The sequence below is a fragment of the Telopea speciosissima genome, chromosome 5 (genome assembly GCF_018873765.1).
Source record: "Telopea speciosissima isolate NSW1024214 ecotype Mountain lineage chromosome 5, Tspe_v1, whole genome shotgun sequence".
Taxonomy (NCBI): domain Eukaryota; kingdom Viridiplantae; phylum Streptophyta; class Magnoliopsida; order Proteales; family Proteaceae; genus Telopea; species Telopea speciosissima.
The window spans coordinates 7,630,234-7,657,378 of record NC_057920.1 but is presented as its reverse complement, the minus strand read 5'-3'; the positions used below and the strand labels follow the sequence as shown (position 1 = coordinate 7,657,378).

The window sequence follows — 27,145 nt, the reverse complement described above, 5'->3', positions numbered from 1 at the left end:
TTACCAATTCTAGTGTTTAAACAACAAAAACAGCATAATACTCCGACGCCCATCTCCTAGTGTCATCAATGCTACAAAAAGAAAACAAGATTGCTCGAAGAAAGTTTTTCTTCCCTGTGAATCTAGCTATTGGGTGTCATTATTCTCTTCGTCATTGATGTATGAAGCCAGAAATATCTTGGTACTGTTCTAAGAATCCATCCAATAAGCAGAACATGTGGATTAAGAGATTCTCTCTTTACCATTAGGGATGAAAAACTCGATTCAAGTCCTTAACCATGTAATAATGACTTTACATTTTTTTGGCAGTTGGATTGGAGTAAGTGTTGGGTTTGGATAGATGAACCTATTATAATCCAACTTCAGTAAGGCCCATAACTCTCATTTACCCAAAAAACCCAAAAAAAAAAAACCCATGACTCTCCAGTTTCAACGATTAGCGAATCACATTTAAAATTAAATATTTAATAATAATGGAGAAGATCTTAAGAACCCATAACAACGTGATAGCCTTGGATTGGAATCTTTTTTTTATTAGAAAATCCGTTCTTAAGCATGCAGTTTACGCATTAATAACAAATTTGGAACGACAGTTATGCTCCCAAGCGTGCGCCCAAAGGACTCTCGCTCTCGCTTCGCCCCCTTTCCGCCGTAGATTCTCACCGGAAAGCGTAACTGCCATCATCTCTTTCTGATTATACCTCTCAGAGAGAAAACGTTTTCATCAAATCTCACTTAAAGTCAGGTCTTAAATTTGATTATTTTCTCCCTATATTATTAGAAAGAACCAAACCCCAGAGAGATTTCTTTCCTTCTTTTCTTCTTTCTACTGAAACAAATGTTGAGTTTTCCAGAACTGCTTTCTGGGTTTTCCTGTTCTGTGTTTTCTTAGTTCCCTTTCTTTCTGGGGTTCTTTGAAGTGATCGATGGGGGAAGAGAGGGAGAGGAGTAGGGTTTGGGAGTAATTTTGTCCATGGGAGAGGAGATGTGAGGACTGAGGAATTTTTTCATTCCATTTGATGATGGTGGGTACCATTTCTTCTACTGCTTCTACTGTTAAACCCAAAACGTCGTCACAGCAGGTAGAGAGTACTCTGAACCCAACAAGGTCTCCTCTGCTGCCTTCCGAGAGAGACAATGGTGTTGTTGGTCCCCGGAGACCCAAATGGAGAGAAATTACTTCCAGGTACCTTTCCCCTTCGACTTCGACCTCAACTTCAACAACTTCTTCCTCTTCTTCCAGGCGATGCCCAACTCCTCTTGTTTCGAGGCCGACCTCTTCGACTTCTGCAAACACTCCGTTACCGGCGACGGTTCATTCGATGATCAAACGGTCGCAGTCGGTGGAGCGGAGAAGACCCGCGACTGCTCGACCAACTACGCGGCTGCCCGAATCAAGAATGGGCAATGCCACTGAAGTATCGGTGGCTTCCAAGATTCTTTTCACTTCGACGCGGAGCTTATCGGTTTCTTTTCAAGGGGAGTCCTTCTCGCTTCCTATTAGCAAGACGAAGGCGGTACCCTCGCCGAATTTGACCAATGCAAGGAAGGGTACACCGGAGCGGAGGAAGACAGCCACGCCATTGAGAAGCAAGGTCGATGGTGGCAGAGGTGGAGATCAAACGGAGAATTCTAAGCCTGTCGATCAGCAACGTTGGCCCGCAAGAACCCGGCAAGTGGATCCTCTTACTAGAAGTATGGATTGTACCGCTGAGAAGAAGAAATTGATTGGATCTGGGGCAGTGGGAAGGGCGCTACAGAAGTCGATGATTGAGGAGGGTCGAAGAGCGTCGTTCGATGGAAGATTGCATCAGGGTTCAGGCAATATGGACTTGGTGAAGTCGGTTCAGCGTGCACTGGATGCCGATTATTCTAATGGCTTTGCGGTGCCTGCCGATCTCACTGCGTCCGATACAGAGAGTGTCTCCTCAGGTAGCACTTCGAGTGTACAGGAATGCAGTGGTGTTTCTAGGGGGAGAAGCGGGGCTCGTGGCCTCAGTGTCCCCGCAAGGTTTTGGCAGGAGACCAGCAGCCGGTTGCGGCGTCTGCAAGACCCAGGTTCTCCATTGTCCTCGAGCACTGGTTCAAGGACAGCAGCTGCTGCCACACACAAGCTCATTTCATCCAAGAAGTCATTAACTGAGAGTCCAATATCGTCTCCACGAACAGTCTCAACTGGGAGTGGCAGGGCACTGTCATCGCCTATCCGAGGTTCCTCCCGACCTGCATCCCCAAGTAAGTTTATGACATCTTCGACTTCTTCTCCCTCGAGGGGCATGCCCAGTCCATCTCGGACAAGGAATGCGGTGGCCGCGGCAAGCTCCTTGAGTAATTCAGGAAACATGCCTTCCATTCTCAGTTTTGCTGCTGACGTCCGGAGAGGGAAGCTGGGGGAAAACCGAATTGTTGATGCGCACCTGTTGAGGCTTCTCTATAACCGGCACTTGCAGTGGCGTTTTGTAAATGCGAGAGCAGATGCTTCTTTGTTGTTGCAAAGATTGACAGCAGAGGTATGGCTTTTTTGAATCTAGATTTCTTGTTGTGCTCTGCAATTTAGCTTTTAGCTGTGTGCAAGTGCATGTATGTATATATTTTTGAAGGTGAAATGCATATATGGCTGATCTGTTGTTGAATTGTTGCATTTGCATGCCGGTTCTTGAGACTTGACTTCTTTTTTCTTCAACTTACTTTCTTCTTCTTGCCCCAGATGTTCATGCACATGGTAAAATCAAGCCCAATTATGCTTTCTCTGGATTGAGTAGCCTGATGTAATGAGTCTTTGATTGTGCTACAATTTTTTGAAGTGGTCTTGGGTGAAATAATTGAAAGCTTATTTGTGGACATGAGGTCTTGTGGGACCATCTTACTTCATTTCCCTGAGTGAGAGTAATTACTATGCTTTTTGCTTCATGAAGAAATAAACAGGGCAATAGAGGAGGTCTAAACTCTTTAGAGTGGCAGTCAATAGTTTGCTAGGAGAGGCTAGGGATGTCAAAGCTGTAAGACTTCCTGAGACCATACTCCCCTTTTATTATGGTCTGTTGGACAACTGGAAACTGGTTAATTAGATCATATTGGGCTTCTTAAGTTTGCTATAAATCTAATGTGCATTTAACTATGACAAAACAAGTGTTTGAACTGTTTTATTTTTGAAACCAGAATAGCAAACTAATAAATCCCATGAATTGTACAACACAGTATGTGAATCTCTTACAGTACATGTACAGTTTGGCAAAGTAACTGTAAAAATCAATTAGTATAACTCTTTTCAATAATAAATTAAAAAAAAAAAAGCAGGGTTAAGGCTGCGTACATTGGTGCAACAGTGAGGTTGCTCCGTTGTGACCATGTGGTCACAGGTTCGAGTCTGGAAACAGCCTCTTTGCGAAAGCAGGGGTAAGGCTGCATACATTATGACCCTCCCCAGACCCTGCAGTGGCGAGAGCCTCTTACATTGGGTACGCCCTATTTTGGCATATGGTTGTGGACTTGTGGCATAATGTCGCGTGCATGTTAGGCCTGGAGAGTTGGCAAAATGTCCAGGTACAGCTTGGATGTCATCCTAGCTGACAATGATGACTTAAAATGGTCTGAATGAATCCTTAAGCAAGGTGTAAAATTGAATGGATGAGAATTTTATTTTAAATTTAAAAATGTTTTAAGATGTTGGAGGAATTATGTTAGACTGGCAACTGTAGCTTATGCCTTCAGGAATTGGAATGCGTCTTAAGAACAATTTCCAGTTGCACTTTGCTGATACATGAATGACGCAGTTAGATGTTGGATTCATTAGGGATTATTTGGGATTAGCATTCAATATTTAGTTTATTTATTCTCTTTAGTTTAGGAAGTTGAGTTGATATGTAGGGGATTTTGCTTGGGGTTATGTAGTTTCCATTTCTGTTAGTTTCTTCAATTGGTTTCCATTTTTGTTAGGTTTCTATTTTGATGTAATGGAGTTTTTTTTTGGGGAAAATTCACGTACCTCCCCTGAGGTTTGCCTTAATTAACAAAAGAAACCCAGTCCATTAACTGGTGACTGAAAACATTAAAATTGTGTTTTAATTGACCAAAATGCCCTCATCTTCCCCAAATCGTTTAGGGTTTGAAAAAAAATAAATTTCAAATGTATCTTACCATTACAGGACTCTTCGATGAAAAACCCAAACCCCAATCAGGGAGCGACAATTACATACCCGAATTTGGCAGCTTTCTTTCAACATTTAACCAAAAAATAATAAACTTGGATACCTAGCAAAGTGAACCAAACTGGAGTGCAAACCTGGAAACTATACTGTGAACAACGGAAATTTAATTAAAATTAAATCTTAATCCAAATATGAATTCAAATTAACTGTCAAAACATGAAAAACGATAGAAGAATCGAGTTGGGCTTTTGCGATTAAAAGAAAAATCGGTAACAAAAGCAAACCTGATCTAAAGATGATTAAAACTCATTGCAGCGTTGAAGATGATCTGAAGCCGCTTGGTTTCAGATTTTGGGCATCCTCAAAACTCAATGAACAAAAGTCGGAAAATAGAATTGGTGCACCCTTAGTACCCAAAACAGCTACACGCTTAGTTAATGATTTGAAGACAATTTTTGCCAGCCCCTATACTTAATTATTTCCTACTAAAAGCAAGAGAAGGCTTGGTGGATCCACTGATTGGCAGTGATGGGTCGGCGAAAGTTTATAATGTACCTCTCAATCACTCTAGCGAAGCCGTTGCCGTTAAGAAGATTTGGAATTGCGAAAGATCAGATAAGAAGCATGAGAAGGAATTTGAAGCAGAGGTTCAGATATTGGAAACATTTCGACATGCTAGCGAAGTTGTTGTTCTGTATCTCAAGTGAGAACTCGAAGCTTCTTGTTTATGAAAGTGAGAGCAGTTTTTTTCTGGAAACTTATTGATTTGGAGAAGATGAGTTGTAGGGTTTTTCAAACCCTAAACGATTTGGGGAAGATGAGAGCAATTTGGTCAACTAAAACACAATTTTAACGTTTTCAGTAACCAGTTAACGGACTGGGTTTTTTTCGTTAATTAAGGCAAACCTCAGGGGAGGTACGTGAAATTTCCCCTTTTTTTTTTTTTTTAATATTCCTGTAATACGGTAGAGTATAACTCAGATTTGAGATTTGAAAAATTAAATTATTTGAGTTGGAGTTCTCATGTTTGTGGAGCCAATGGAGGCCATGTAGCCTTTTCCCCTTCCCTTGCGGTTCCTCTCTCCTCTCCCCTGATTCTATCTCTCTCTTTCTCGTATCAGGTACTTTATACTATCTTCTCAATTTCAGTTTCTGGTTCACATCTGTGTTAGCATATAGCGACACTCCCTCACGCAGTAAGTGGGATCTCCTCCATCTCCTATCTTTTTCTTCCCTGGTTATTTTCATCTTCTTTTGCCATTGATGTTCTCTCTGTTTGGCGGTGGCTGCAACCCTCAATAGAATTGTTTTGAACCTTTTGAGAGATAGCAATTGGGCTTGAGTTTTGGAGCATTGAATCACCACCCTAGGGCGATCCTTACCTGAGAGGTTCGCACCCAAAAGCTTTCCTTGCCTTGAGATTCGAACCTTTGAAGATTACTTGCAACTAAGAAGTCGCTAGATCTGATTCCAGGGATTAAATACTCCTTGTTTAGTTGATTTCTGCTATTAGTTCTTGCTGGAATCGGTAGAACATGGTGTGGCGATGCTTCCCTTGAAGATTTAGACTGGACGGAGAAGAGTTGAAGACAACCATTCTGATCGTGGGTTATTACAAACCCTTATTTTTGTCTTTTTCCAAAGATACCCTTCTCTTTGTCTTTAATTCCCCTTTGTCCATACTTTACACATCCCTCCAAGTTTACCCTTAGTCATTAAATCAAAACCCTTTTAAGCCCTTTCTTTTATTCCTTTTGATCCTTTTAGATTTTGCTGAATTACAACTTTTCCATCCTTAAAACTTGAGATTATTTTACTGTTTTGCCATTCAACTTTGAATTTGAGTGATTCTTTACTTGGGTGCCCCTCAAGTGATCCAAGTTGGGTTTTGGAACCCTGGATCCACATCAAATTGGTATCAAAGCCGAATTTCTGGCAATCACTAACTATGACAGGTGGTCACGTTGTCAACACCGAGTTGCACAACTTATATCGGGAATTGGTTGAGAATCAACAAAAGAGTGAGGCAGAGTACGACAAGTTCATGGAAGAGACTCAGAGCACCCTAGCTGAGATTCTTGCTTTTATGAAGAGAACCTGAAAACAAGTTGAAATAGGAACGTTTACACCACCTCCTCAGTTTCATACCTTACGGATCAAAGATACACCTCAAAGGCATCAACATGATCCAGTTATACTCCAGGACAGCACACGGAAATTTTCTGATAGGAACTATGGCATCAAACTTGAGGTTCCAGAGTTCAGTGGTGAAAAGGGGCCAGAGGAATTTCTTGATTGGCTTACCAAGGTTGAAAGGATCTTCGCTTATAAATCCTTTCCCGACAAGAAAAAATGTGAACTCATCCTCACCAAATTTATTGGGTATGCATGTTCATGGTGGGATGATGTACTACACTCAAGGCTTATCAGGTGACTTGGACCCATTATTAATTATGAGGTCATGAAGCAGATTCTGAGCGAGAAATTCGTTCTTCCTATTTATGAGAAGGCATTGTTTCACAAACTGCTCAATTTTCAGCAATGCAATAAGGATGTGGATGCCTACGCTAGAGTTCCATAAATTATCTTCGAGTGCCGACTTCAGGAGATAGACCAACAACGGGTTATGAGATATATCAGCGGCCTAAATACTAAGATTCGATTAGATTTGGCTAACACTGATTTCAGGTCCGTTGATGTGGTTGCAGCTTATGCTAAGACAGTTGAAGAAAAGTATACTTATCTAAAGAATATGCTGAAGATTCCTTCAGCTTATAGTCCTCCACTACCATTGAAGAAAAGAAGCCTGAATGCTGTAGAGTGGAAGAAAAAAAGCCGAAATTTAACAGAGGCAATGATTGGTTGAAGAACATTGTGTGCCGCAATTGTGGCGAAAAGGGTCATTATGGCAATAAATGTCCCAATAAGTCTTGCCACATAAATGTAGCAAAGAAACAATCAATAGAGAAGGATGACGATGATGAAAATTTATACCCTTATCCTTTAAAGGATGATGATCCTAATGATGATGTTGATGAAGTTGAAGCTTACTCCGCTAGTCTTGTATCATTCTCAAATGGACTAGTTGATGAAGCTCCCCTCTTAAGACAAAAGGGTATTCTTCTGTACGGTGCCGGTTCTACAAATGTTTATACAGTTGTTGATACCGGGCAGAAGCCAATTTCATCTCTGTTGATTTTGTTCGAGCACATATCCTTCCATAGAAGCATCTTTTCAAGAAAATTCATGTGCGAGGTTTTGGACCTACAACTCGATAAGAGCCACTGCAATAGTTCGAGTACACTTGCAATTTGGGCTATTACAGTACCAAGTGCGTTGCCTAGCCACCTCATTGGCGCATTGCAACATTCTTTTTGGGCGACCTTGGCAACGACATGCTGGTATTCTCTACGATAGTGCAGGTAACACCATCAAAGTAAAGGAAGGAGGGCATATGTTTCTAACGTTGCCTCATGCATTGAAGGATATGCTGTGACGACAACAATTTCTCCTCCTCCAGTTATGGATCTCTCTCCTCCCTACTCATGGAGTTGCAGTTCGATCGTCTACCTCGGGATATGTTTCACCTCAATGTCGAAATAGTTACAAACGCATCTTGGGTTCGCGACCTAACTTGACGGAGTCGAGTTCTTTTAAGACTGGGAGAGTTGACGCAATTAGATGTTGGATCCATTAGAGATTATTTGGGATTAACATGCAATATTTAATTTATTTTATTCTCTTTATTTTAGGAAGTTGAGTAGATACGTAGGGGATTTTGCTTGGGGTTATTTAGTTTCTATTTCAGTTAGGTTTTTCATTTGTTTTACATTTTTGTTAGGTTTCTATTTTGATGTAATGGAGTTTTCTTTATGTACATGTAATACGGTTGAGTAAACTCAGATTTGAGATTTGAGGAATTAAATTATTTGAGTTGGAGTACTCACATTTGTGGAGCCAATGGAGGCCATGTAGCCTTTTCCCCTTCCAGTGCGATTCCTTTCTACTCTCCCCTGATTCTATCTCTCTTTCTCATATCAGGTACTCTATACCATCTTCTTCTCCTTTCTTCTTCCCAATTTCAGTTTCTGGTTCACATCTGTGTTAGAAACCGACAGTCCCTCACGTAGTAAGGTGGATCTCCTCCATTTCCTTTCTTTTCTTCCCTGGTTATTTTCATCTTCTTTTGCCATCAATGTTCTCGCTGTTGGGCGGTGACTGCAACCCTCAATAATTGTTTTGAACCCTTTGAGAGAGAGTCGATTGGGCTTGGGTTTTGGAGCATTGAATCACCACCCTAGGGTGATCCTTACTTGAGAGATTCATACCCAAAAGCTTTTCTTGCCCTGAGATTCAAACCTTTGAAGAAAACCTGCAACTAAGAAGTCGCCAGATGTGATTCCAGGGATTAAATACTCCTTGTTTAGTTGATTTCTGCGATTAGTTCTTGCTGGAATTGATAGAACATGGTGTGGCGATGCTTCACCTAAAGATTTAGACTGGACCAAGAAGAGTTGAAGGAGTTATCTCCTTCGTACTGCGCTGTTTTCCTTGACTTCTGTCCCAGGCTGAAGTCATAAGGTTGAAGACAACTATAATCTGATCGTGGGTACAAACCCTTATTTTTGTCTTTTTCCAAAGGTATCCTTCTCTTCTTTTATTCCCCTTTGCCCATACTGTGCACATCCCTCCAAGTTTACCCTTGGTCATTAAATCAAAACCCTTTTATGTCCTTTCTTAGATTCTGCTTAATTACAAGATTGCCATCCTTAAAACTTGAGATTATTTACTGTTTTGTCATTCAACTTTGAATTTGAATGATTCTTTAATTGGGTGGGCCCCTAAGCGATCCACATCGGGTTTCGGAACCCTGTATCCGCATCAATGAATCCTTCATTTTATCCAGAGCAGCCATGTTGGACAAAACAGAACATGGGATGGGTGTGGGATATGTGTTGGACCCTCCATATCTGGACAGATATTTTATATTATGTACTTGGAATTGGCTATGTCCCTTTATTTGGACTTGCATCCAACATAAATCTGATACTGCTACAAGTCCATTATCTAAAGTCTTACGCATTTCAGGTTTCTAGTATATTTTTCCATTGGGAGCTTTGGTGTTATTATGTAATTTCATAATTGTATAGTTCTGTTGTATCAATTTCAAAGGCTAGATATCAGTAACCGAAAAGGAGGATAAGCAAGGAGTAGAGACTCCTAGAGAACTGTAGAATTGTTACGCTCGCAGTCCCCCTCTACCGCTATTATATAATAAACAATGAATTAAAATTAAACAAGGAAAGTATTTCCTTGTACAGCAAGAAAAAGAAGTTTAGTCTAATTAGGAAATAGAGATATGGCCTAATTAAGAAAAAGGATAAACCAAAGCTAGGAAATAATATCAAGACACGATGGGGACACTCCCCCTCAAGTTGGAGCATACAGGTCACCCATGCCAAACTTGGAATAACCTTTCCGAAAAGCAGGACCAAACTGAGGCTTGGTGAACACATCACCAAGTTGATCAGCAAAGGAGATAAACGGAGTAACCATTAGGTTCTTCATGATAACATTTCTCACAAAATGACAATCAACCTCAATGTGCTTGGTTCTCTCATGCATAGATCGAGAACTCGCGAGATCTCGCCGAGTTTCTCGGTTTTTGGAAAAGCCGAGATGAGACTGCCTGCGAGTCTCAAAAGTGCAATATCTCGGCGAGATCTCGGATCTCGGTTTGGATCTCGGTTTCGACCCTTTTTTTAACCCACCTACCACTTAAATACCTTACCTAACTTGCCAAAACTCGACATATCTCTGCGAGATCTCACCGGATCTCGGGTTGACCCAAAGTTGAGGCTTTGAGTTGGAAAAAAAAAATGCACCAACTCGGCGAGATCTCGACTCGTCTCGGTTTTTCTAAGAGTCGAGTTGGTACCGAGACCCGAGTTTTAGTACCTTGCTCTCATGAAACACTGGATTGCTGGCAATGTAGATAGTTGCTTGCTTATCACAAAACATCTTCATGGGTTGAGAGACCAAAATACCCAACTTTTGGAGTAATGACTTCAACCACGTCAACTCGGCTGCCGTATAAGCCATAGCTCGATACTTAGCCTCAACACTGGACCTTGTCATAATTGTTTGCTTCTTGCTTCTCCAAGTGACTAGATTACCACCAACAAATGTGCAACTGTGGTTGATCCTCTATCATTATCAACACCAGCCTAGTCATAATCATAAAATCCTACCAGATCAATACTCTGATGAGGATGATAAATGAACCCCTTCCCTGGAGGCTGGAGCCCCCTTTAGATACTTTAAGACATGACAAGCCGCGTTCCAGTGAACCTTTTTTGGTGATGGCATGAATGGACTAATGATGCCAATAACAAAGGATATGTCCGGTCTAGTGACAGTTAGGAATTTAAGCTTCCCTACTAGTCTCCTATACTGGTGTTTATCTTCAAAGTCTTCACCATCACTGGTTTCAACTTTCAAACTTCTTATTTGGATCCATAGGAGTGTCAATAGGTTTAGAGATCAGCTCTTGAATGGACTATCAAACCAGCATGTGAAAGCGATTGATTACTAGTTCTTAGAGCTATGATACCATGCAACAATTTTAAAGACTAGATACTAGTAACCGAAAGAAGAGGATGAGGAAGGAGTTGAGACTGCTAGAGAACTGCAGAATCGTTTCTCTAGTAGTCCCCCCCTCTACCGCTATTATATAATAAACAATGAATTACAATTAAACAAGGAAAGTAATTCCTTGAACAGTGTTATGAGACATGTAGTCGCGGTCATGGTATAATATCTCGTGATATATCGGTATCTCGGGAGGCCCGAGATACCCGAAATATCCGAAATTTCGCGAAATATGGCCGAAATATTGCATTTTTTCTGCAATATTTCGGGGGGTCATTTCGGTGGGTATTTGGTCATATCTAGGCCTGATACTTCATGGAGACCCTTATTTAAGCTAAATAAACACATTTAAACAATAAAATTGCAAAAAAATGAATTCAAAATGGTGTTTTGGGCTTGCACCCTTGATTGATAGTATACGGTCGCTGACCCTAATGTATAAATAGTTAAATACACATTGATTAGGCAGTCAAAGACAAAAGAAATTTAAACAAACTAATTAAAACTCATAAGACATAATTCTTAAATCATATTCTCATAAACTCCATAATAGTCAATAACTTAATAGTCAATACTCAATAGATCAAATGCCCCTAGGCAATAGTGCAATACACAAAGTGTCAAAGTCACAAACTCACAACAGATTTAGTTCACAAATCAGTGAAATCACAATTCACAACTTACAACTTGCAACTTACAAGTGCTAATAATAGTTGTGGTGCCTCCCTGGATCAACCCCACTCATGGCCCACTGCAATCGATGTCTATTGTTCTCTGTTTGAAGGACATATGTGGACCACGGTATAGAATCGGAGAAGAAACGAGTGTAGTCATCCACAAGTGTCATGTAAATGGAGTCATAAATATACTGTAGGTAACCTATCCTAGGATATATGCTAGGGTTATCAATCGATCCAGTCTGTGAAGAAGATGATCCAGTGTGATATGATGTCGGCGCCGGCGGAAGAGGCGTTGGCTCTGGCTGCATGTATGGCTGGTGAGGTTGGAAGCTAGGCCCGCCAGGATATACAAAGATGTCATCTACAAAAGATGATCTAGTATGTCCTTGGGACTGGGAGTCATAGTCCCCTACCCCACTAAACTGGCCATATGATCCATATCCATATCCACCGTAAGGTTGTGATGCACTATAATCCGATGACAAGGGAGTGGTATGTGCGTCAAAAGATGGGGCACGCCAATGCCCAGTCGGTCCTCCCTCCCTATCACCCATACTCAAACGGCCAATAGAGCTAGATAGGTCATCAATGTCCATGTAATCAGATTGCAACTGTGTTTGTCGACCCCTACGCTTCCTACTGTATGGTTGTAGGGGGCGTCCTGAGGGTGGGGGTGCGGGGGCACGTGCTCCATGGTCCGTATCTTGTGTGGCATGATCAAATTGTGTCTCTCCAGTAAATCAAATTGGCTCTACAGGCACCGTATCCTCGCTTACCACATAACGCTCTCGCATGCCGTCAAAATCTTCACCACCACCACCACTGCCACCACCACCACCACCACCACCACCACCACCATCACCACCATCATCATCATCTGAGGACTTAGACCAGTCTTCATCATCAGCACCATTGCCACCAGTGGGCTGGGATGGTATGGGTGAGGCTTCCCGTGCATGTATCTGATCCTCATCACCAATATAATCATCCACATCAGCACCAATCTCGGAAGCTATCACGGGGTCAGGCCTACCTCCCTCCTGATCCAACACTGGCTCACCTCTATCCCTCACCCAATCCACAATAGGGTCCTCATCGTCTGAGTCAACTTGAAAGATGTCGGTGAGGTCAATAGTGCCCCTTTGTCCCTCATGTCCTATGCGTATGTGTTGCAGTTTCAGCCTCAAGTTGTAGTGCACATACACAATGTCAGATAGACGTTCAGACCCCAATCTGTTGTGCCTCTTGGAGTGGATGAGTGCAAAGGTACTCCAGTTCCTCTCACAGCCAGATGCGGAACATGTTTGGGCAAGGACTTTGATTGCTATTCTTCTTAAGTTCTCAGCCGATTCCCCATACAACACCCACCATTCAGCTGCATTACAAGTTTACAACAAAAAAAGACATGTGTCAAATGTTGTTTCAACTTTCAAATTTCAATACATATGTAATTTAAAACTTAAAAGAATTACCAGCATCACCGCGTGCTCTGCCTTCTATCGCAGCATCAGTTCCAAAACTTCCCAATGCATCCCTAAATATCTTGATCTACACCCATGTGGAAAATTAGTAAGTACTTCTTCACTACTTGTTTGAAAGCATCAATAAGTTGAGTTTCCAAATGAATTGTAAGACTCACCTCATTGTTGCAAATTGCTTGTAGTACACCATCTGGCTCCAACTTCTTCACTACTTGTTTCACAGCGTCAATAAGTTGAGTTTCCAACCCAAGCCTATTGTTATATTGATACTTATGGTTCAATTAGTATGCTGAATAGAGATATTGTCAAATGCATAGGTAATTAGTAAATAATAATACTATGAATTAGTTACATAAAACAAATTTACTCACCAGCCTTATGCAGTGGATGCATAAGTTGATTCTCTCAGCGGGCATTGATGATATCCAAGAAGTGTTTGCTACTGCGAGGAGTGTAGACACTATTTTTCATCAAGTCCATTGCAGCATATAGGACTGGCATGGTTGGGCCTTTGAGAGCGGAGTCAGCAATATGTAGAATTTTAACTACTGGCTCCAAAACTTTCACCACTTTGCTTAGTTTTGTCTAGAAGTCCTCAGATGACATGGTTGCTTGTGCTTCCCTCCCACTTGCAATCTTGGAACCCTTCCATCCAAACCACTCCTCAGAAGCAAACATACTTCTGAGCCCGGCCTTTTTTGTCTCAATGCTTTTTAGGGCAATGTAGTTGGTGGCAAATCTTGTGATGCCAGGCCTAACTAAGTCACCCCCACATTTTTCCCTTAGTAGATTGAGTGCATAAGAGTGGTTGTATACAGAGTTGGTGCCTTGTCTTGTACTTTCAACCACAGTCTTCACCAACTTTAACTTTCCCATATCCTTGCATTAAATCAATGCAATGGGCTACACAAGGAGTCCAGAAGAGCTGGTACTTACTGTTGTTCATCATCTTCTCACCGGCCAGCTTGAAGTTGCTTCCATTGTCCGTTACAATCTGGACAACATTCTCAATGCCTACATCTTTTTCAACTACTTCTTTTAACAATCTGTAAATGTATTTCGCATCCTTTATCTCTTTGGATGCATCCACAGATTTGAGGAAAACTGTCCTCCCATCACAATAAACCATGAAATTGATGATGGACTTTCTTGTAGGCCCAGTCCATCAATCTGCCATTATAGTCACCCCATATGTCTCCCACATACTCCTCATCTCCCTAATGTACTCATCAATCTCAGATTTTTGTTGAGGTAGATAAACATTCATTACCTCATATGGGGTGGGGCCCTTGAATCCTGGGCCAGCCTCTGCAATGGTATCCATCATGGTATCATAATGGGGGCCTTGTGCAGTGTTTGCTAGGATGGTATGGTATAGCATCCACTTAGCTATTGATTCTTTAACCAATCCCTTCATCCCCTTCCATGCTCCTTTGATTCTTGGTTGACTGCTTCCTTTCTTCTTATGCTTTTTAGGATCTGATGCTGATGGTGGTACTGGTACTGATAGAGGTGTTGGGGCTGCCCTCACACTTTGTGATCTTCTAAAAGGACTGAAATATCTAGAACCTGAACCACCAGATGTGCCAGCTCCTCCACTACCCCCTATTCTTTGTCTCTGCTGATCATCTTGAAAACTAACTCTACTCCTTGAAACAGTCCGTCTAAAATCCCTAGCCTTCTCTGCTGTTTGTATGTCATCAGGTACTGCAATGTCCTCATCATAATCATCATCATCATCATCATGGTATCGTCTTCCCCTCCCATTGAACTCCTCACTGTATCCTCAAGTTGGTCTCTTATCACCTGCTTGTCAGCCTTCCTCTTCTTCTTTCCCCTCAAATTGTCACCAATTTCTCTAGCTACTTGAGTAGGCACCATATGACAACCTACAACATCTTTAGATCCTCCAGTCAGATGTTGTTTAAGTCTACTGGACCCACCTCCCAAACTGCATGTGACAATAGTTACATTGGGATTTTCTCTTATCCCCATCAATTGGATTGCCATGTAACCATGCAATGTCACCCCAATGCTGGCTGGCTGGTCTCTCTTGTTCCCTCTGTTCTCTTTGCTCCCTTTGCCCCCTCTGTTGACTACTTTCCCCCACCTTTTGCTTGCCCTTCGCACGTTGTCTATCATGATCCGCCATAATAATACTTGTTTACTGCAATGTAAGTAAAACAAATAATTAAAAATTTAATGTAGATGCACTTCAATTGACACTTTTAGATTACTAATACACTTGTATAGCTATTTAATATTTTTCACATAATTAAAAATAATTTTTTTATATATAAATATTGACCTAACACAACAAAACCGAAAACTAGTAAACATAATATATATGTAATGCATTTCAAAACATGTAGAAATTACTTTCACATATTTTTTCATTATTTTTCAAACTTAAAACTCATATTTTTCCTTATTTATTTATTTATTTATAATTTTTATATATTTTTCTTAATTTCCGAAAATTAAAATAATTATTTATGGGCAGAAAAATAAATTCGACACTGTGAAGCCGTAGATCGGCCATTGGTGTCTAACATATATTTAATTCATTCCCATCTAAGTCATATTACCCCTAATTATTTCCTATTTTAGTTGTAGGAAAATCAATTTTTAAAACCAGGAAAAAAAAAAAAATACATATGGAAAAAAAATTTCGACACCTCGAGGCTGTAGATCGGCCTCCGGTGTCTAACATATGTTAATATCATCACCATACAACATGTATTGAACATATTATTTTCAAAAAAAATTGTTTTGGAGAAAAAAGAATTACCTTGAATAGTGAAAAAACCTTCACAATCTTGCTAGGAGGTGTTCCCAACGTGTTTTTGGCGATGATCCTTCGAAGTAGATGAAGAACAAGTATGAAGATCCTTAGAATCCAAGTTGGAAGAGTAGAGAAGCAAGAAAAAAAGCCCAAAAATCTGTTCTGCCAAGCTCTCGGTCGATATATCGACCGTTAGCTGGCGAAATATGGGTTTTATACCCATGTTTTAATGGGTCACGTGCATTGGTTTGTCGCATTTCGCCGATATATCGGTATGTGATCGAAATTTCACAAAATAGTCGAAATATCGACCGAAATATTGCCTTTTTCCATTTCGCCCTTGCATTTCGTCTCGGCCATGTTGAAACTACCGAAATTTCACGATATATCGCTGATATATCGCCAAATTTTGTACACTAGCGGTATTAGTGCTAGCACTCATACCGAGAAGGGTATTTTGGGGTTTTTGGTTGTATTTTTGTTGCCCTTGTTATCTTATAGATATTGAATTAATGTGGGGAGTTCCATTCAATAGGCTGGACTCCCCAAGAGTTGCAGCCACATTATTTTTCATTTCTTTTTTTTTTTTCCTTTTATTCTTTACATGGTATCAGAGCGAGGTTCTCAAGTATTGTTACACTACTATCCTAGGATCTCGTTCACTTCTCAGTTCTCAATCAAGGATTTGGGGTTTCTCAAGGATACCTAATTTGCGACTTTTCAAGGTTCAGGTTGAAGGGGTGCAGCATCTTATGCTGTGTATTGGGTATTTTTAGAGACTAGTTCATGATTAAATGAAAAAACTAGGTCTCTCCTTTTGGTGGTTGGTGATTCAACATTGATTCAGGTTTCAAATTATTTGCAGTGTAAGTTTCAGATCTTATGGGTCCTTCTCACATCGATTTTTGGTTGTTGGGGATTTGTTGCCTGAATCGATTTTTTTGCTTGGCTCTTTTTGGAGGTCGGTTTTCTTAAATCGACTTTTTTGTTGGCTGTTTGGAGATCGATTTCTCTTGAATCGATACTTCCTGGAGTGGACTTCTTGATATCGGTTGAGATCGATTTTTTTGGTGAAAAATTTTCTGGTGAGTTATTTTTGAATTCAATGGCTAATCCAAATAATGATACAAAGGCTGTAGTGGCTGAGGTTGTATCTTCTTCCTCTAATCAGATCACAGAAAAGAATTTGGAAGGTGCAATATTTATTCTCTAATATAGCCTATATTCCACACAAAATTTAGTACTAGAACAGACATAATTCAAATAAAACAACTAAAATATGCGCTGGGAATGAATAGACATAAACTTATAAATCATTTCATAATTATCAAATGTTATACATGGTTCATTACAAAGAGTCAAAGATATGGGAGTGAAGAATACAAGCAAGTCACCTCTCAGCCCGTCTTAGATTTCCTAGTACCACGTCGAGTTCGGGCAGGATCCAGACCGGTAACAAAATGTTGTTGCTGCTGCCAAAGTAAGTTGTCCTCCGACTATATCACAAATGTTGACTGTGTTATAGTATGTCAGAAGAAACGCTCGAAGTCCTCCACAACAGCCCTATAAATGGCATAGTCAACATATTGGAAGTACCCTAACCTAGGGTATAGATCTTTGAACCTTGAAGAACTTGATTGAGAGCCACAGTAACTGGATGGTGGATGTGGAGCCGGCATCAACATGTATGGTTTGCAGGGCCGGGAATTAGAAGATGCTTTCCATAAATGATGACCCATTGTGTAACTAACCTTCAAACTCGGAGGGTGATGATGAAGAAGAGCTATACTAGTCATAACCACCATAGCCGCCATACTTAGCTTTGTCAGAACCGATGCTCTCTGTGGCATAGGATGGTGCATGCCATTGCCAAGGAACACTGCTCTTCTCCAGACTCGGGCCTCTGAGAGTGTCAGTCGTAACATCGATATCCATGGATTCCATGCTATCACCCTCCTTAGGTGGCATGTGTGGGGGCACGTGCATTGTAATTAGCATTCTGTGTGGCATGATCAAACTGACACTTGCCCGTGAATTAGATGGGCTCCATCTTTGCTCTGGCTCTACTTGGTGGTACCCCTCGTGGAGGGATGCAAATTTTCACCACCACCACCATCATCATCATTAGATAGGGACGGTGTGTGAGTGTTGCCGCTGTACATTTTTTACTATGTTTTTGAGGAAATCATTTTCTAGATATTTCCCTTCATTTCATTGTAGTTCTTATGTCTAAGATCCTGTGTATGAAGTAAATGTTTCTCTGAAGCATGTATTTTTGGATCAATGATGGTAAAAGCGGAATGTTAACAGAAACAGCTTGGGCTACCATTTAGCTTCCCATACGTTCTAGGGACAGTGATATCATGAATATTAAATAGTAATTTCAAAAATAAATTACCATAAAAAGGAAATTCCAGGATCGTGTCCGGCCACCCGACTCAACATCCCGCCAATCCCAATGGTCCGAATGGTGTAAATTGCTGTATTGCTAAACTTCTAACCCTTTTTTCCCCTTCTGTTCACACCAATGTGTTTTTGGACGTTTTGAATGACGTTCCGAACGCTTTCCCAAAGTAATGAGTTTAATACTCTAAAGATGCAGAAACCAATGGGGATTGTTCCTGTTAAAAACTACATCAGTTGAAAGGTAATTTCCAGTAATTCTTTTTACAGAATTTGATCAGTTTTTAAATTTTTTTTTTGTATTTTGCATTTAACATATTGAGTGGCTGCCTCTCCTGTATCTCCCCATGGATGAAGCCTAGGTGATTGGGTGCCTAGCGAGGACCCCCAGTGACTGCATCATGGTCTATCCAATAGTTCACAGGCCATACTGGTTGTTTACCCCAAGCTTTGCAAAGTGCTTTCCTGTATCCCTTTTATTTAAAAAAAAAAAAAAAAAAGGGAAAAAAAAGAAGATTCTGTATGATACTGCGATTAGCTGAAGATGTTTAGAGTGTCCTATGCAACTTTCGATATCTGCTATTGCATTTTTCTGGAAATGTTTGCATCTTTTGATAGCTCAATTTCACTGCTCCCAACTCTTTTTACATACTGACATTGTTTGCTTCTTTGGCATCAAGAAAATTTTACCAATTGCTTATCTGGTTAGGAGTTGTGTTTTCTTTCTTTCTTAAATATTTTATATTGATGGAACTGGGTTATGTTCAACCAATTGGTCTTTTCTTGTTTATACCAGAAAAATCTATATAATGCATGGGTAACTACCTCAGAACTGCGTGATTCTGTCACAGTTAAAAAGATCAAGTTACAATTGCTGAGGCAGAATTTGAAGCTAACGTCCATCCTTAAAGGACAGGTAAGACTCAATGGTTCATTCTTGTTGATTGTTATATTTTTCATGAAGGTGATAGTACATTAGTACTTCCGAGATTTTTTCAGAGGAAACTCTAGCCCTTTGGTCTTAGCCTTAGGATCACATTGTATTACTACATTCTGTCACCTTTTTGCCACTTTCGTGTCTTTTATCGGGATCAGTTTTATCATGATCCCAAAATGTATTGAATCAAGGCATTAGATTGCAGTGCTACTGCTATGTATGGATAAATATTTTTTAACGAACACAGGTTGATGTATGCAATAGTTGAAGAAAGCAGGAACATGAAAATAGAGTGAGACTCATTCTTCATGCCTAGGGCAGCCAGGCAGAGGTCCAAGTGGCCACTGGGAGACTATTTCAACATATCTAACTACCTGGAATCATCTACTCCCTTTCTATGACTTGGGTCATATGTATTATGAGTCAACATAGGAATCAATAAAATGAAATTTAAAGGTAAATAATGGGTATTTGGTAGCCTTTTGTGTATAGAGTAAGAGTTGAATTCTTCCAATAGGGGTTGGAGGTAAGACACATATATCCCCCCCATCTAGGTTGTATCTTGACTTTCTTTTTAATTTTTAATGGTCTACTTTTCACCTGATCTAAATAGAAAAAGGATTGAGTTTGGCACCCCACTTCCTGGTCACAGGCATGCTGCCTAGGGGCCTCAAAGTTGATTTTGGACTCCAATTATGCCTAAAATAATAATTAAATAAGGTAAAAGAGACCTACGGAAATTTGAGTGGCCGCATTTTGCAGACAATTGATGTGTGCATTTATGATTTGCCTTTTCTTCTCAATCTGGCTGCCAAGGAAATTTCATGTTTCCCAGCAGATTTTGTCTGGGATGTGTGTCTCATTCTCTAAATTATCTCCAAGATTTGCTGTCGGACAAAACAGACTTGATATGGTCAAAGGTATCAGACAGGAGCATATGGGACTAGATAAGGACCTTTTATAATGCTCTTTTTCTTTTGTTAGGAGCTTGTGGAGAAAATCATATAATCTTCTATGGATAAAGGATAGAAGGAATGCTTTGATTGGCCCAAGCTCTTCTATAAGATTGTCTTTCTTCTGAATTATGCGGAGGAAGTGGGACATTTCTTTTTATTTATTTATTTATTCTTGGCGCATATGGCTTATATTTGTCACTGTGTTTAAAATGTTAACCTCCTGATGTATGGTAGGAATCTAATGAAAAGTTTCAATCAATTAGCCATTGGATATAATCTGTCGTTTAACATTTTGGTAACAGTGGTCTAAACCCTAGGAACCTTAGCTTTGTTTTTGGGAGGAGGTTTCTCATAATTGGTCCTGTGTCAACTTGTTCCTTGTAGCAGCTGGGATACTCAGCAGCAGGCCACCTGAACTTGCTCTCTTAAAACTGCCCAAATCCCGCTAATTATAAATGGACTGTTAAATGGTTTGGCTCATCATTCTGATTATCATGAAATGGGTTTGGGGATGGATGTCAGACCCAATGGGGTTCCAGATTGAATCTTTGAAGTCTCAACCTGCCCAGTCCACTTGATTGTCTTCTCAACCTTCATCCGATGTCCTGGTTACTCGTATTTCTATGATTCTATCTGGGCTGCTTGAACCTGCTAGCCTGTAAATGGGCTGGAATCAAGCATGCTGACCCCTTGCAGATTTAATAAACATGGGTTCAGCCAGGATGTAACAACCTAACTCTATGCATCCAAATCTGCCCTGTTGCCACACCTAGTTTTCTGTAAAGAGAGCCAATGGGCCATTACCCATGGTCCACCTATGCGGGATCCTGGGAGGTATGAGTTTGGAGACATTCCTTTCCCTCCGCATTCTTGTGAAAGTAATGGCCCCTAGTTTCCTGTAAAGAGGAATGTCTTTAAAATTGTTAACAGCCTATAGAACTGAATGCTTGAGTGATCAATAAGATCACCAAGCCCCTTCATTTATAATAAAAGAGGATAGAAAATAAATACAATAATGCCCCCTCATAGCTGACTCTAACTAATGAGTCGGCTATGGGGGAAAAACCCCAAACTGCCCTTGCGGCTACATAACTCAGCACTCCCCCTCAAGTTGGTACATAGATATCTCACATGCCCAACTTGAACAAAATCGGATGAAATAATTTCCCACCCAAGGCTTTGGTGAAGACATCAGCCAACTGATCACCTGACTTCACAAAAGGCATACAAATCTGTCCGCTTTTTAACTTCTCTTTGATGAAGTGTTTGTCAATCTCCACATGCTTCTTACGGTCATGTTGCACTGGATTATGGGCAATACTAATCGCGGCTTTGTTATCACAATACAACATCATTGGGAGACGAATAGAATCACCAAGGTCTTAAAGTAAGCTTTGAAGCCACAATAATTCACAGATTCCTTGTGCCATAGTGCGAAACTCTGCTTTTGCACTGGACCTTGCCACAACATTTTGTTTCTTGGGGAGCCAAGTGACAAGGTTCCCGCCTATAAACGTATAATAACCTGAAGTAGACTTCTGGTCAAGAGATCCACCCTAGTTAGCATCGGTATTGGCCTCAATACGAAGATGATCATGTGGAGACAAAAGAATCCCGTTTCCTGGAGTTGACTTCAAGTAATGAAGAATGCGAAGAACAACAACCATATGTGTGGAGTAGAGATCATGCATGTCATGAGATCCACCCCAGTTAGCATCGGTATAGGCCTCAATACGAAGATGATCATGCGGAGACAAAAGAACCCCTTTTCCTGGAGTTAACTTCAAGTAATGAAGAATGCGAAGAACAACAACCATATGTGTGGAGTAGGGATCATGCATGAATTGACTGACCAAACTCACCGCAAATGCAAAGTTTGGTCTAGTATGTGAGAGAGAAATCAATTTTCCCATTAGTCTTTGATAACGGCCTTTATCAACCAGTTCACCATCTTTATCCTTCAGTCGAGTACCAGCCTCCATAGGTGTATCGCAAGGATGGCAACCCAACAAACTAGTCTCAGATAAAAGATCCAAGACATACTTCCTTTGAGAGAGAAAGATGTCTTTTGAAGAACAAGCAACTTCAATCCCAAGAAAGTTCCTTATTTTCTCTAGATCTTTTATTTCAAACTCACGTCCTAGGAAGCTATTTAGACAGGAGATCTCTGCACCATCATTTCCTGTCACCACAATGTCATTGACATAGACTATGAGGATAGTGACCTTGTCACCAGACTGTTTGATGAACGGAGTATGATCAATATTACTTTGTTTGTATCCCACCGAAATCATGGCCTTGTGAAATCTACTAAACCAAGCCCGAGGAGACTGTTTCAGCCCATAAACTGCACATTTTAGTTTGTAGACCTGGTCATGAGTTTTATCAGATGAAAAACCTGGAGGAATCTCCATAAACACTTCCTCCTCAAGTTGCTGCAAATCCCACCCAAATTTTCCAGCACATGATAATAAAACATGAACAGTACTTAATTTCGCAACAGGAGCAAAGTTTTCCTGGTAGTTGATCCCATAAGTTTGAGTAAAACTCTTGGCCACAAGTCTTGCTTTGTAACTATCAGCCGTGCCATCCATTTTCTGCTTGACTACAAACACCCATTTACATCCAACTAGCTTTTTCCCTGGAGGAAGAACAACAAGATCCCATGTGTTATTTTTTCCTAAGGCTTTCATCTCTTCCACCATAGCTGCCTTCCATTTTGTATCTGCAAAGGCTTCCTGCCACTTCTGTGGAATAGAAATAGAAGAAAGAGAAGACACAAAAACATGATAGGAGAGAGAAAGAGAATCATAGGAAACAACATGAGATATGGGATGTTGTGTGCATGTCCGAATACCTTTACGAACAGCAATAGGTAACTCAAGAGAAGGAGAATCCTTACCCGACGGAGTAGTAGGCTCTGGCTCAAAGGATGGCGACGAGATGAGTAAAGGTGTTGTAATGGTGGTGGTTTCAACTTGCTTCTTAGGAGTTCGAGTGAAGACATGAAGATTTGGACAGTCAAGTCTACTCTGATTTTTTTTCAGTTTGTCGTCTAACAGAACCAGGAGTTGGCTACTCCCCTAAATTGTATCCAAAGAAGGCTCTTCTTGAACGTGAACCTGAATCGGCACCTGCTCCCCTTGAATTGGAACATTGGAAGAAGGAGCAGCAGGTAATATTGGAACATCTTCATCAGCTATGTCAAACTCCCCCTGAAGAGGTGACGATGAATAGTAGGCTAAGGACTCATGGAAGATGATGTCCATGGACACCAATACACATCTTGTTGGAGGATTATAGCACTTGTAGCCTTTTTGAGTTGTAGAATAACCCAGAAAGATACACTTGGCTCCTCGGGGATCCAGCTTCCCATGGGAGTGATGATTGCAAGCATAACAAACACAACTGAAAACTTTTGGGGGAACAAGAAAGGAGGATGAACACTGGGGGACATCAACCAGAGCACGAAAATCTAGAACTTGAGTGGGCAAATGGTTGATCAAGTAGGCAGCGGTAAGAATAGCATCACTCCAATACTAGGAAAGAATATTTAGGTCAAACATCAGGGCGCTAGCCATCTCTAGCAGGTGGCGATTTTTTTCTCTCAGCCACACCATTTTGAGGTGTGTGGACACAGCTGGTTTGATGAAGAATCCCATGATCATCCATATATTTTTGAAATTGACCCTCCATGTATTCTCTGCGATTGTTACTGCGGAGAATTTTCAGAGTGGCATTAAATTGAGTCTGAACTAGTGGAAAAGCTGAAAACACCGAAATACTTCACTCTTGTGCTGCATCATATACACCCAGGTGGTGCGACTATGCAATCAATAAAAGTGACAAACCATCTATGACCAAAAATAGAAGCTTGACGGGTAGGGCCCCATACATCAGAATCAACAATAGTAAAAGGAGAAAGACTTCTTTTATTTAATGGTGAATAACTGGAACGAGTCTGTTTAGCCAAAACACAGTCTTCACATAAAAACTCATCCTTATTACAATTTTTAACTAGCTGGGAAAAAAATGAGATAAAGTCTCAATAGGGGGATGTCCTAGCCTACGATGCCACTGATATAAGTCAAAAGAGGCAGAATGTAACTGATGAGTGAGAGGGAATGGCAGCAGAAGACTGTGATCTATGAACCACTATGAAGCAAGTAGAGACCACCATGCACTTCACAAATCCCAATCGACTTTCCTGTCACCAGATCCTGTAAGACACAATGGGATGGAAAGAACGTTACTTCGCAACTTAGGTCCTTAGTAAGGTTACTAATAGACAATAAATTAGTAAAGAAAGAAGTAACATGCAAAACAGAGGTTAAAATAAGACTAGGAGAGCAACGAATAGACCCCTTTCCAGATATAGAAGTAAGAGACCCATTTTATAAATAGATTGGCTGGGGCGATAGGTGACTTAACTTCCATCTTCTTCCTCTCTTCACTCTTTCTCTAGTTCTGATCTCTGGTGTGTTTTAGTTCAGATCAACTTACAGTTAAAACTACAAATGGGCACCCAAGAAATAAAAATCCCAAAATACTTTTATGTCTACTTGCATACAAACTGACACTGCGGCACAAAATTAACTTTGACTGGCTACTGTATCTGGTCTAATTAAGCTAATCCTATTTCATAACATAAGGAACATCGTGTGGTTCTCACAGGCCAAAAAAAAAAACTTTAAAAAGAACTGTTCCAACGTGTAGAAATCATAAATGCTCTTGGATATCTGTCATCACATGGGGTTTGAAATATTTTTCTTTGATTAACTATGTTGAATCCTCATGCAATCCAATGGCTCTTCCTCCCAATGAGAGGGCACCTAATGGGCAAGTTGGCCTCTTGCTTGTACCCTTACGGGGCTTATTAGGTAATTGGGCCCTTCTCATTGGGTCTAGCTCTCTTGTTTTCTGTACTTACTACTTAGTAAGAATTGCTTCCACTGAAATTGTGGCCCTAATGTTCCAAACAAGAATACTTAGGGTCCAGACTCCCAAATTTCGTAGAGAATAGTGGTCTGTTTTTGTTCATGTTTCCATTAAAATATTTTTGTTCATGAATATAAAAAAAAGGCGTACCCAGTGCACGAGGCTCCCACCACTGCGAGGTCTGGGGAGGGTCATAATGTACACCCTGCTTTTGCAAAGAGGCTGTTTCCAGACTCGAACCCGTGACCACTTGATCACAATGGAGCAACCTTTACTGTTGCACCACTTGGCTATTTCTGTTCATGAATATCCATCATGTATAAAAAATCTTTTTGTGAATCACTTGCCAATCAATTTTAATATCTCAAAACTAGTACTCTTGAAAAGTCATCCCTTCAAAAACCTGAGCTCAATCCCAAATAAATCTGTGTTGCTAATTTTGCTTATAGCTGCATGATCCTGATTTTTCTGTCCTTCAAACCCTCAACATCAAGGCTCAAGCAAACGTAATAATTTTGAAAGACCTTCCTTTAATTGTCAAAAAGCCCGCATTCCCTCACAACCATTACTCCATTTACTATAGTGTGAAATACTGGGTTTTTAGTGAAACTGAAATGAATGAGTGAGTGGATATCTTTCTAGAAATTTTTACAATTCATAGGTTTATCATTAGTACCCTATAGATGGTTGAGACGGTTCATCCTGAGGATCTTGCCCATACATAATGAAGAACCAGGGTACTAGGCTCCTTGGTTGCTTGCTTGACTTTTGGTTCGCACACCACCTTGTACTTTTGCTAAAACGTGAATTATGAACCATCTATCTTCCTCACGAAGGGCTATAGCTGTAGGATAAACTCAAAGGGGAAGCTATTCTAAATGGTTCGGAATGTCACCTTTCCATTTTCCCATCACATTAGTTTACTTATATTCTGTGTTGAGATTTACTGTATTTTTAGCAAAAAAAGAAAAGAGATTTTACTATATATAAATGGGGTTTGTCACTTTGCCCACTGTAATCTAAACTGCTTTTCTTTCATTTCTTGAATGATTCATGTCTGAAGATTGTTGGACTTGAGTACAGATGACCTATTTGGAAGAGTGGGCTCTTCTGGACAGGGACCATTCTAGTTCTTTATCAGGAGCTATTGAAGCATTGAAGGCCAGTACTCTCCGCCTTCCTGTTGTTTGTGGTGCAAAGGTATGGACCTTGACATTCATAAAATTAGCACTGCATCTCAAATGTTCAGCACCGTTGGAAAAATGGGTCTTGGTTAAGCTTTTATCCTTTTCTTTTTCTGTTCAACAGGCAGATATTCAAAATGTGAAGGATGCTGTTGGTTCAGCAGTCGATGTGATGCAGGCAATGGCATCCTCTATATGCTCTTTGCTATCAAAGGTGCACACTTTATTCCTCAGAATTGCCTTCCTTGTTGGGTCATGTACTCTTTGAATTTTATTGCTCCTTCTCAAACATTCAATCTGGGTATTGTGTCAGGATGATGCAAATAGTCAGATAATTTTCTAGCACAAGGTTGTGGGAACCAAATACTGTATAGAGTATCTTCTAGAGTTTTATGATTTCCGGTGGAGATAGATTTAGTTGGACTGGTTGGGGTGTGTTTTCTTGTTCTCACCAGCCAGATCAATTCTTCTGATAGTAACAGCTGTCTTCAGTGAACTAGTGAGCAAATTTGGTTTTGTAGTGACAGTGTGTGCTTGGATGACATGAACTATGATACAAAATTCAGGTTCAAGCAACATAACAATATCTTCTGTAGATTTGTTGACCTAGGACAAAATAATAATATTCACAACATCTGCCAACATTCTTCATGTGTTGAGAACAGAGAGATTGAAAATCTCCTTCAGTAGATATGTTGTTGACCTTGGATTCACCATTCTCCATCACGTGTTGAGAAGTGAGAACTCAGAGATTGAAACATCTCTATTTGATTATGTGTCCTCGTTGACTAGGGGGTGGCAATGGGTCATGCTAGGTTGTGTCAAAGTTGCCTCAACCCTTACCCAGCCCATTTCTTAATCATATCGAAGTAACCCAACCTATTTATTAACAGGTTGTGTTCATGTCAACCCACTATCAAGGTTCAAAAGTCAGATTTCAGTAGTATGCCTTTTCTGAAAGTGAAATGTTTTGACAAAATGG

At 40.4% G+C, this 27,145-nt stretch overlaps 1 protein-coding gene across 1 annotated transcript in view; it reads left to right on the top strand.

Annotated features, from left to right (window-relative positions):
* The first annotated feature begins 829 nt into the window (after positions 1-829).
* The window catches only part of LOC122662082 (QWRF motif-containing protein 2-like), a 40,848-nt gene continuing 14,532 nt past the window's right edge, over positions 830-27,145 (top strand). Inside the window, exons 1-4 of the mRNA XM_043857640.1 lie at positions 830-2,510; positions 18,945-19,064; positions 26,063-26,179; positions 26,288-26,377. Of these exons, the coding sequence (XP_043713575.1) occupies positions 1,020-2,510; positions 18,945-19,064; positions 26,063-26,179; positions 26,288-26,377 (1,818 nt within the window). The 5' untranslated portion in view covers positions 830-1,019. The remainder of the gene's footprint in view (positions 2,511-18,944; positions 19,065-26,062; positions 26,180-26,287; positions 26,378-27,145) is intronic.